The sequence below is a fragment of the Trematomus bernacchii genome, unplaced genomic scaffold, assembly GCF_902827165.1.
Source record: "Trematomus bernacchii unplaced genomic scaffold, fTreBer1.1, whole genome shotgun sequence".
Lineage (NCBI taxonomy): Eukaryota > Metazoa > Chordata > Actinopteri > Perciformes > Nototheniidae > Trematomus > Trematomus bernacchii.
Genome location: NW_022987714.1, coordinates 1368558 through 1379978, shown reverse-complemented (window position 1 = coordinate 1379978; position 11421 = coordinate 1368558). Strand labels below are relative to the sequence as shown.

The following is an 11421-nucleotide window of genomic DNA, read 5'->3' as shown; positions in this document are numbered from 1 at the left end:
TTTGATCAGAACCAGATGACACAGAAACATTTGTATAATTTGTCAAATTGTAGGTTGATATTCAAGAAAAAACTCCTTGTTTACTCATGGCATTTGAGATGAAACTGAACCAGCCAATGTGTTTCCTTGACACAAAAAACTCAAATTCTTTGACTTTATTTAAACGTTTTTGAGAATTTCTTGTAAAATGTTCCACTTTAATATCTAATCATATCTGAGTTTTTATGGCTGGAGGTATTTATGTTTTCTTGTCTGTTCGTCTAAGACTCATTTAAGGAATGCCTTGAGGGACATATCTTCAAATTTGGAGGTCACTGTGACCTCACAAAACATCTTTGTGGCCATAACTCAAGAAATCGTAAAATAATTGTAATTCTAGTTTTTCATACATTTAGTTTTAGAGGCTTTTCTCTAAATATAGCCCCCTGCCCCAGCTCAGAATGGCCATAAACTGCCATCTGTACTTCCTTAAGGGCATGGCGCTGATCTGTCTTTCGATTAAGGTCGTGGGCAGGAACAGCCGGGTAACCCCCGGTAATAAACGCTCTGAAACACCGCTATTTAACAGATTTGTAAGCAGGATTCAGGCACAGGGAACCGCTCGGAGGGGCTTTGTGGTATGAAAATCTGTTTTTGGAGCTGACATTCCTGTAAGATTTCAGCATCCGGATTTAAAAGGTCTTTGGTAAGCTTGTTATTCTGTTTTCATGACCTCATCACACAGATTACAACCTTAATTAATAAGTAGTTAGACTTGCAGTAAATGAATGAGTACAATCAGCGATACAAACTGTTGTAAAATGATTATCACACCTTAGTGTTATATGGTTATTATAAATTAAAACGAGAAAACATTCTACCTCTACACAGATCAATATACACTGTTTGCAACTTGAAATAATGAATACTGTAAGTTAGTTTTTATATAACATACTGATAGAGAACGAACATACATTTACCAAACTCTTTTTTTAACTTTTCCCCTGGCAACATCCAGCATTGACCAACTCTTCTTTCTTGGGGAAATATCTAGAAGAAAGAGATTTAGTTATTCATTTTTCACTTTAAAACTTCCTTTGTATTATTTTGTTTCAGGGACAAATAAACAATATAATACATTTATTTCACTTTATATTTTTTTAAATATGTATGTATTTTTACACTAGTGCTGCACTTGATTACACATTTAGTATTTCCATTTAATGCTACTCTATACTTCTACATTTGTCTAACAGCTTTAGTAACAAGTGTTGTTTTTGTTTACATCATCAAGAAAATACTTGTGTTAGATGTTGTGATTTACTGTATTCAATAGAAACTTGTCTTTTCGTTTTCGTTTTTTTTTTACTTTAAAGTGGACCTATCATGCTATATTTGAATAATATAGTGTAGGACCATACCTATATAAGGCATATTTATACTTTTTGTTTTTCAAAATACCAAACAGATCATGCATTTTAGCCATGCCTCATTTTGCTCAATTTGACCATTTCTAGATCTGTTTTAGCAAGGGCTGATTCAGTGAGAACAGCACCATCTACTGGCCTGGCATATGTACTACAGCGTCTCCAGCGCTTTCGAACGGCAATGGCCGTGGCTGTCTCCTCCTGATTGGTGGAGTTGGCCCAATAGCCGTAGTGCCACCGTCCTGACGTCAGGACAGTGTTCAAATCTGGATCAGTTTTTATCAAATCCGTTGCAGCCCCTTTTTTAGAGATTTGGGTATGGAGGAAAATAGAGAGGGTTGTGTTTTCTGACACTTGGTGAGTTCCCTGGAACACCGGGGACACATATTCATGTATAAAAGACGTACAAAAGTGCATTTTGCATGATAGGTCCCCTTTAAGATTTGATTTTCTGTTTCACAGGGATTTAGTTACTGTTAAGTGTTTCTACACTTGGCTGTTAGGGCTTGTAGGCTGTCCTATTTGTATAAAATAGCTAAATCTGGAGCCATAACATTGATTTGTATCTTACCTTCGATAAAAGATCATGATAACTATCAGTGCGGCCACACTACCGATCACCACTATCACTGCAGCGACGACAGAGACGACCGACAGCGAGGAGGGGTCTGGATCAGAGCACACAAACATGAAGGGACATTAAGAAGATGTTAAATAAAATATGCTTGTATGTTGTGCATGTCAAATCAACAATGTAAGTATGGAGGGATTTGTCACTTCATATGGAACAGGCAGACAATGAGCTTGAAAGAAGAGCATAATGAAGTGATCTGAACCAACCTGAGCAGATAAAGGAGCCTGGCGTGTTGAGACACTCCAAGTTTTGTGGGCAGACAGAAGTTTGCTCTTCACATTCGTTTATATCTGCAACAATAAGGAAGAAACACTTTCATCAGTGTTGCATGCTTTTTCTCTTTGATGGCCAGTTATTCACAATTATTGCTAATTGAATGGACCTTAAAAGTAGGTTGTTTTACTGATTTTGCTGTGGTTTTCAAGATCTAAAGTTAAGTGAAAAGTTGTGGTTCACATCTGAATCTTGACAACACCCTCAAACTATTTTGTTAGATATGATTTGGAACAAATAAACCAGCCCAATCCCAATCTCCCAATCTCTCGCCTAACATATTTAAAGGTCACCAGTTCAGTCTCGGTACCTTGACATGTTGGGGGTGTGGGGCTCCACTGCTGGCTGTTTGGATCACAGCTGATGGATGAAGATCCCAGCAGCTTGAAGCCAGAGTGACACTGAAACAGAATCACAGAGCCACAGAGAAGAGAGTAGCCAGACTGAATCCTGGGTATGGGACCACAGCTGGGATCTGAAAGAGAGAGGAAAGATCCATGTAAAAAACAACAACACAAACCTGACACAACACTGTTTTATTTTCCTCTTCCTCACCTGTGTCTGGTTCTTTCCACGGGCTGAGGTCGAGGTGGGTGATGAGCGGGTGAGAACAGGGCAGCATGTCCTCTGGCCTCTCGGTGCGTGAGAAGGGGTCAACGGGGACGTGAGTGATGCGGCTGTTGTCACATATGATGCGGGACAGAGAGACGGCGTGGAGGTGTCTCCTCTGGGAGCTGCTGAACACTCCCTCCACCTCCCACCAGAACCTAGGGAGAGAAAAGACAGTTTCAGGTTTCTCTTTTTGCATCAAAATCAGAGGTGCAACACTTAGTTAATCAACAATAAGAAAATGTTGATATCAATTTAATTGTTAAAGTATTTTGTCATGCAAAAATGGCACAAATGCTGTTTTCAGCCTGTTATATGTGGAGATGTTTCTGTTTGTATCTGTTAGTTATTATATTTAAGTTCATATCTTTGGGCTTTGGATTAAGAAAACCAGACATCTAAAGAGATCAACTTGGATTTGGAGAACCTGGGATGGATATTTTGATATGTTCTTGTCTTGTAAACATTGACTAATTAGTCTACAAAGTAATTGTAAGATGCAGCCCTAATTTGAATGGTAAGTAGTTGGTTTCACCTGTCCCCGTCCCTCAGCGCTCTGAACTGTCTCGCCAGCAGGCAGGACAGCAGCGGTCCGACTCTTCCTCCGGGCAGAGCGGGCTCAGAGATCGCCCCCACCCACATATCGATGTTCTGCGGCGTCCCATACAGGAGCTGCAGTTTGTGAGCCAACGTGAAGTTTCCCAGGAGTTCTGCCAGGTCTGATGTGGTGTTGGGAACAGAGAGGCTGCAGGACTTCCTCCACGAGCCGTATCCTGGTGGGACAGGAAGTGAGGGGAGAGCTTTACATACAGGGGTTCAGGCTGTGACTAAAAGTCAGAATAACTTAAAAAACTTCAGATATTAACTTTTGGGGCTAAAGACTAAACATTGTTCTATAGCAAAGAGCATATATTTAAAAGGACGGTTTACCCAAAGATTTCAAAAATACAGAATATTTCCTCTTCCTTGAGATTGTTTGGGTGTGAGTTGCCTAATGCAAATGTCTGCTTTTACTCCAATATAATTGGACTAGATAATAATCTAATTAAAGGGCAATTAAAAAAAAGCCGGTGCTCAAAGCATCAACAGAATACAAATTAATAAAAAATCAACCACAATATATCTTTCAGGATATCATGGATATCAAGACCTTGTTGTGAGCAGTTTCATGTAGGAACTCCTTTCTCTCTACCGAACTACACCCTTTGTTGAAATGTCTCTTAACCAGTCAGCAGGTGACATCGGTATGTTACAGTAACACTATACTGTGGCTGAAGTCATAAAGCTGGTACCAGGCAGGCCGTGATCCCGGCCCCTCTGCAGGTTAAGGGCCCCGAGGTCCAGAGGCATCCCCCCCTGAGCCTGAAACAGCCTCTCCGTCAGCTCCTCCACCATCATCTGCCCGGGGGTCTGCAGCTTGGCCGGAGACAGCAACAGACCACGCAGCACAGGGTCTATACCACCTGACACCAGGAGAAAAGATAGAAACAGACATAGTTAGTGAATTGTTTTTGGAGTTGAATGTATAATAATAATAATAATAATAATAATACATGAGACTTATATAGCGCTTTTCTAAAAACTCAAAGACGCTTTGACAGAGAATAAAAACAAGAGATAAACAAAAACAGCTTTTTTGTATGACAGCTTTGCATTTTGACCTTCCTGCACGACCCTCCAAGAGGCAAACAGTGAATGATGCAGTGGCAGCGGAGGATGCTGGGAGTTAGGGGTGTATCCCGGACCCAGCCTGGTCACCACTGGATGCACGGTGACGTGGGCAAAACGGAAAGCGGCAGCAGCGAAGGCGTTAGCGATGCTGGGATCCACCTCAGGGTCGTAACCCTCGTAGGGAGGCATCAGGCGAGACATGGTGCTCTCACCGAGGACCCGCGGGAGGTAGTGCTCCCATGTGAGGATCTGGGAGAGAAAGGAAGTAGGTCAGAGGACTGGCAAATCCAGTAGTCTGAGGGGAACGGGTGGAGGTGGCTACCTGGTGGATGGCTCCCATGATCTTGCGGGCCTCCTGGTAGAGTGTGTCCGGGCTCCAGTGAGGGTTGAGCAGGTGCAGCTCTCTGACCAGCCGGTTGTGCTCTCTCAGAAAGAGTGTGTGCAGAGCGATCATACCCAGGTGCTCATTCGCTCTGGAATCACCTGTGAAACATTAATCATAAACAACAGCTCCAGTGAAGCCAGCAGAGAACAGATTGCTCACTACTCAGTGGTCAAAAGTAACAGTACGTTTACTCTAGTAGCCTAACTTATTTTCAATAGCTTCCATGTCATATGACCTAATGACTCCAAATCCATACAGTATATTATTACCTAATTTAACAAAAATGTTTTATATAAATATTTTAAATAATAAAAAAATCTTGCCTTTACGTACGTTTCCAGTGTTCTTCTAATAAAATGTGTTTGTACAATTCAGTCATGACACATCAGTTATCAAAAAGATTTGTCAAATAAGACAAATTAATGATATACTTTCTAGCTAAACTTTTGATAACATGAGCAAGTTATCACAGAGGATATTTAAAATAATAACGTTGGTTTTGTGTTATTTAAACGGTAATTTATCGATGGCCCCTAATTCAACCCAGTGGTTAAGAGTGAGGGCTTGGATGTGAGCTCACCATCTTCTGACTGCGCTCGGTCTGTAAAACTGAGAAAGAAAGAATCTAAAACTAACTTCACCTCGGGTAAATTCACTCGCTCACCAGCTTGAAAGCAGGATGTGGTGTTCCCCTGGTGGCTGGATCTGTCCGATGCCCGAGAGCTGGAGGAGTTTCGGGGGCCGCAGGGGTCCAGATGAGCCTGCAGGCGCGGCAGGAAAGGCATGTAGGCCAGGTCCTGGTCTGAGTGCTGGGAGTTGAGGGTCATGGAGCCCAGATGACAGGAGCTGTTCCTCAGGGCCGAGGCCAGGCCGCTGGAGCTGCCGTACACCATGCTGGCGTCCACGAAGGAGGTGATGGCGTTGAGCTGCTCTCGGTGGCGGTAAGACGGGACACAGCTGGGAGCAGAGCGGAAGAAGGGCATGCAACTCTGGACCCCGTTGCGAGGATCTGACAGAGGGATCTGAGGAGAGAGGTTAACATTTGTTATACTTTATGAGGGGAAATCTAAAATGATTTTAAACCAAATAAATATTCCTTTCATAGTAATGTAGAGTACTTGTAACCGCTAAAGAGCATGTGTTCCTGGTTGGTCAGCAGGATTACAGAAAAGGTACAGGCCAGAATTTCATGGAAATTGGTGGAAGGGTTGGGCATGGGCCAATGAAGAACCAATGCAGTTGTTTATTATTGTAAAGCACCTTCATTTGCACTTTGCTCCTATTTAATTTTTTTACTTTTAAGCAATTCATTGAATTTTTTCGCATAGGCATCCTTTTAGTATTTATATTGTATGTATACTTTGTATTGTATACGAGGAACATTGCAATAATTTAAATACTTATTTCAGTATGTCTACCGAGAATATTAGGCACACACATTTCTGTCAAGATCAATAAAAGTTATATTTTAAAATGAAAGACACTTGAGGAACATTGAAATAATTGAAATACTTACTGCATCTCAGTATGTGTATAAACAATATTACGCACAAACACTTCTATAAAAGTTCTATCTTACAAATACAATGAAAGATGTGTGACCATCAAGCCAAAGAACAAGAGCACTAAGCAACAGCTGGTAGGAGGGGCACCTGTATGGGGAAGCAGGGTGCGTCCCGGCTGCAGGTGCGTGTGCAGTCCGCTCCGGTCCTGAAGGCGGCAGTGCTGGGGCTTTGAGGGGTCAGCACCACGTCGTGGTCGATCCACTGACCCCACTCCACCAGCAGGTGGGACAGGGCCGAGTCCAGAGAGATGTTGTCGTTGTGAGTGAACAGAACCTCCTGAGACACCCTCCGCACCTGAAACAGAGACAGGAGTCAGAGCGGCTAACGGACAGAGGAACGGCTGAGAGCAGCTGCAGGACTCTTACTGGAGGCAGAGTGGCGTTATTGTAGGTGTGCTGAGGGTCCCAGCCTCTGGGCACCCCCCACGCATCCTCATACTCGGCAGGCAGCCAGCGGGAATATGGGATGTTTGCAGCCCCCCATCTGGGATTCTGTCTAAACGAGAACACGACAAACACAAAGTCAGTCATGGAAGAAGTATTCAGTTCTGCACTGTGAGAATACTCCAATACAAATACAATACCTGCCCTCAAAACATTTCCTAAGTAGAAAAATAGTATTATCACCATAGATAAAATACACTTGAAAGTACAGTCTTCATTGTGCAGTACCATATTTCCTCTTTTTGTGTTTAAGAATGAAACATAATGATGTTGGATAGTTCAATGCACAGGGATGCATTTCTTCTTTTGATCGCCATTTGTTTGGTAGTGTTGATGCCCTGCTCCAAACACCATGGTAAACTGCTATGGTTTATTTATTTTTTGGAATCCTGAAACTCTTTAGAAGACTTTTGGAAAACTCAATCCTTATCCAGACATAGACCTTGCTAAAAATCATATTCCATACTTTTCCACAGTATTTAAAACCTCTAAGCGGTACTTTTTACTTTCCTTGAGTATTTACGCTTTATGCTACCTTTTGATTCTACTCTACTACATTTTGAGAAAGTTAGATATTAGGTTCCTAGTTATTTTGCAGATTTAGAAACATAGCAACCTATTAATGACAGCACTGCTCTGTGACTATATTTATTTCTTAAGCACTGACCTGTTGTTGCACTCTCCCGTGACGGACCTGTAGCGCTCGGACAGACAGTCGGACTCACAGCTGGGTCTCTGCAGCTCAGTGGAGCAGCCGGTCACCTGCAGCAGCTCCTCCATGTCCATGTCACTCAGAAGCTCTTTGGGAACATACAGTAAACAAAACGCCCACGTCATAAAGATTATAACTTCAATATTTAAAAGGAATATCAAAAAAGAAGAAGCTGGTTTGAACTTGTTTGGAGTGGTTGATCAGATAATTTACCTTTGCCTTATTGACCTGAGTGAGAAATACAGTAAGTAGATCCAACAAATACTGGCCTACATTTACACAAAATGGGGGCATTAAGGAACAAATTACCTCAACATCTATTCAAATAGTCAGAGATATTTCTACGTGTAGTGTTGCTGCTGCTCGGTACCCTTTGGGTCGGGCTGCACCATGGTGTGGGTGTACACCATCTCTCTGATCAGCTCCACCGTGTTGTCCAGCAGCTCGGCCGCTCGGATCTGAGTCCTGGTTCTGGCTTCAGTCTGTTTGAACTGGGCCAGCAGGTCACTGGGTCTCAGAGCGCCTTCAGACAGAGACTTCTTCACCCTGGAAACATTTGTTATACTTGATATTGGTGCCAACACAATGACTTATATAACCATAACATGTGCTTTTTCCTAGGAAGTATTCAGATCCTTTACTGAGTTAAAAGTACTACTATCACAATGTAAAATTAATCCACCATAAGTTAAGTCCTGCAGTCAAACTGTACATAGGTAATAGTATGTAAGTATTATCAGCTAAAGTATTTATAGTAGGACGCATATTGCAGAAATATGTTCCCTGTCAGTTTTTACTATTTTATATGTTGTTTTTTGATTTATATTACTGCTGTATCAATGTGTATTCTGATTTGTACTGCTGTAGATGTTTAGGTTTGAGCTAATTTAACTCCTTCATATACTTTTGGGAAGTTTCACCTAGAGGTACTGTATGCATCATGTGTTATGAATTCATCATATGTTTGCAGCATCACTAACTTTGACAATCACCAGTCACCTTTATATGAGCTTCTCAAAAAATACAGCCCTGTTTTCACCTTTGTGACGATGCATTTAACAGTATTTACTATTTGCCCCTTAGCTGTAGTGGAATTAAAATATGAAGTAGCATTAAAAGTAAATACAAAAGTAAAGTATTTAGATCGTGTCCATAGAGTCATTTTTACCTTTCACTTGTGCGGGCGTAAGCAGCATCAGTCAGCTTGATGGCCCTCTGAAGAGCCTCCTTCACAAAGACAGATCCTGGATACACAGATCCTGACGCACCACAGAGGAAAACAAAGATTCAGTTAGAAAAAGCTCCTTAATATGTGGACGCATCAGAAACAATCCAGCAGAAATCCTACCTGAGGTGTTGTCAAATACTCTGCTCAGTGAAACACGCTCAGGGAAGGAGAGCAGGACAAGAGCCAGTCCAAGCAGAGAGACAGACACCTGAAACCAAAACACAACTGACTGAGTAACTAGAGAAACATCCTTTTTTGTTTAATAAACTTAAGAAAGAAATACAAATGAACTTACCATGAGTGCTGCGTCCATCTAAAACTGTTCAATCAGTGCAGAAGAGATTCAGGAAATTAACCACTGCGCTGATTGTGACTCATATTGAGAGCCAACATTTGTGTGTGTGTGTGTGTGTGTTTGGGGGCTTCGAGGATGCCCTTTATACACTGGCAGCAGGGCCAACAGGTATGTGCAGAATCCCCTTATCTGTCCTCCTGGTGACAGGAAGGCAACATCAAACACTCGACTCACTGCCTCTACCTCATAACATTCAAATCAAAATGTACTTCTGTCCGCCTGATGAAAACCTCTTGTCATTATTTGGATCATTTCAATCAAATTACACAATTCTACCCATCCCTCGAGAGAATACATCGTTGTAGCAGAGGACATAAACAAAAACTGGCGGTGGAAATATTGAATGTTGAAGCAAACTTAGAAGCATATTGTAAAGACTAAATTGTTATTATGAAGCAGCAACACATTTAAATGTCACAATGACATTCAGTACATTTTTGTATGGGTTATTTTCCTTGCAATCTGATCGTCCCTGTGCCAGTGACACAGGACAGGTGGGTGAGCATCAGTGGTAGAATTTAACCAAGTACATTTACTCAAGTAAGGTAGGTACTACTCTTCTTTATTTCAGGGCTAATATTGTACTTGTTATTGCATTACATTTATTTCATTGGATTAGTTACTATAGAGATTAACACTGTGACATATAGAACATATGAAAAGCTTTTTACTATGACACTGTTGTAAAAAGAACACTACTGTACCTGGCCCTGTATACAATACAAGATGAGCTCATTAATTCATTTATATAAATTGAATGCCAGCTTCTATTCTCAAAAGTGAGGATTTGATGCTTTTCCTTGTTATTATTTTATGGATTTGTATTCATATTTTTCAAGTTTGGAATATTAACTGGAGAAATGTTATCAAACAAGCAACTGAATTGATTAAACATTGAGGCCGTTGATCCATAATGAAAATAATGAGTTGCAAACCTGTATAAAATAAATAGAAATTAGCTTCACCTCACAACTACAACAGTAAAATCCTGTTTATACATTAATACACGAGTAATGATATAAAGTATTAGTACAGTCAGGCATCATTTTTCTGCATTGATTACTTTCAATATGTTCCTAAATATACACTCATACTTTTTAATACAACACATAACTTATAACAAGGTATTTAACGGAGTGGTAATAGTACTTTTATCAAAGGACAGGAACAGAATACTTCCTCCATCACTGTTGAGACAAGGATTCTGGGAAATAAATGAAGAAACATTGATGAAGAAGAACATAAGAAAGTATTATATGTCAGAAATAAAGGTCAGTTAACTGGGTGTAGATGATGTGACTCAGAGCGCGGTTGTGCCCAATGAAAGCCTTACAATCTCAACAGTGACGCACCAGGATGCCCCGTCCTGCCTTTGATGCTCCAGGTGTGAGATACCATCAACCGACTCATCAGTCCCATTTCGTTACCAAGTTATTAAAATTATCTCCACATTACCCATAATGCACTGTATGTGACGTTCAACATGTGAAATGTAGAAAATACTTCGTGTCCCGTTGAAGAAAACATAAGCACGGACGTAAAGGTAGATACAGAGTCAGATCACATTCTTTTATACCCGTTTTGATAACTTAAAGGGGACCTATCATGCAAAATGCACTTTTGTACGTCTTTTATACATGAATATGTGTCCCCGGTGTTCCAGGGAACTCACAAAGTGTCAGAAAACACAACCCTCTCTATTTTCCTCCATACCCAAATCTCTAAAAAAAGGGGCTGCAACGGATCTGATAAAAACTGATCCAGATTTTAACACTGTCCTGACGTCAGGACAGTGGCGCTACGGCTATTGGGCCAACTCCACCAATCAGGAGACAGCCACGGCCATTGCCGTTCGAAAGCACTGGAGACGTTGTAGTACATATGCCAGGCCTGTAGGTGGTGCTGTTCTCACAGAATCAGCCCTTGCAAATCCAGAGCTAAAAAATGTCAAATTGAGCAAAATGAGGCATGGCTAAAATGCATGATCTGTTTGGTATTTTGAAAAAAAAAAAGTATAAATATGCCTTATATAGGTATGGTCCTACACTATATTATTATAATATAGCATGATAGGTCCACTTTAAATGGTGCAGTAAAACTAAAGTAAGGAGCAGAAACATGCATTTTATATGACTTTAAA

General features: G+C 41.0%; 1 protein-coding gene across 1 annotated transcript; it reads right to left on the bottom strand.

The window, feature by feature from the left end:
- Window positions 1-37: 37 nt before the first annotated feature.
- On the bottom strand, window positions 38-9239 carry epx (eosinophil peroxidase). Its single transcript, XM_034141502.1, has 17 exons — window positions 9222-9239; window positions 9047-9134; window positions 8867-8957; window positions 8069-8244; window positions 7654-7786; window positions 6909-7038; window positions 6631-6837; window positions 5643-6000; window positions 4916-5076; window positions 4584-4842; window positions 4215-4385; window positions 3458-3695; window positions 2869-3080; window positions 2624-2788; window positions 2247-2330; window positions 1978-2074; window positions 38-1029 (listed from the first exon to the last, which is right to left on the bottom strand). The coding sequence occupies exons 1-17, from the start codon at window positions 9237-9239 to the stop codon at window positions 972-974; spliced, it is 2646 nt and encodes an 881-aa protein (XP_033997393.1). The 3' UTR covers window positions 38-971.
- Window positions 9240-11421: the final 2182 nt, after the last annotated feature.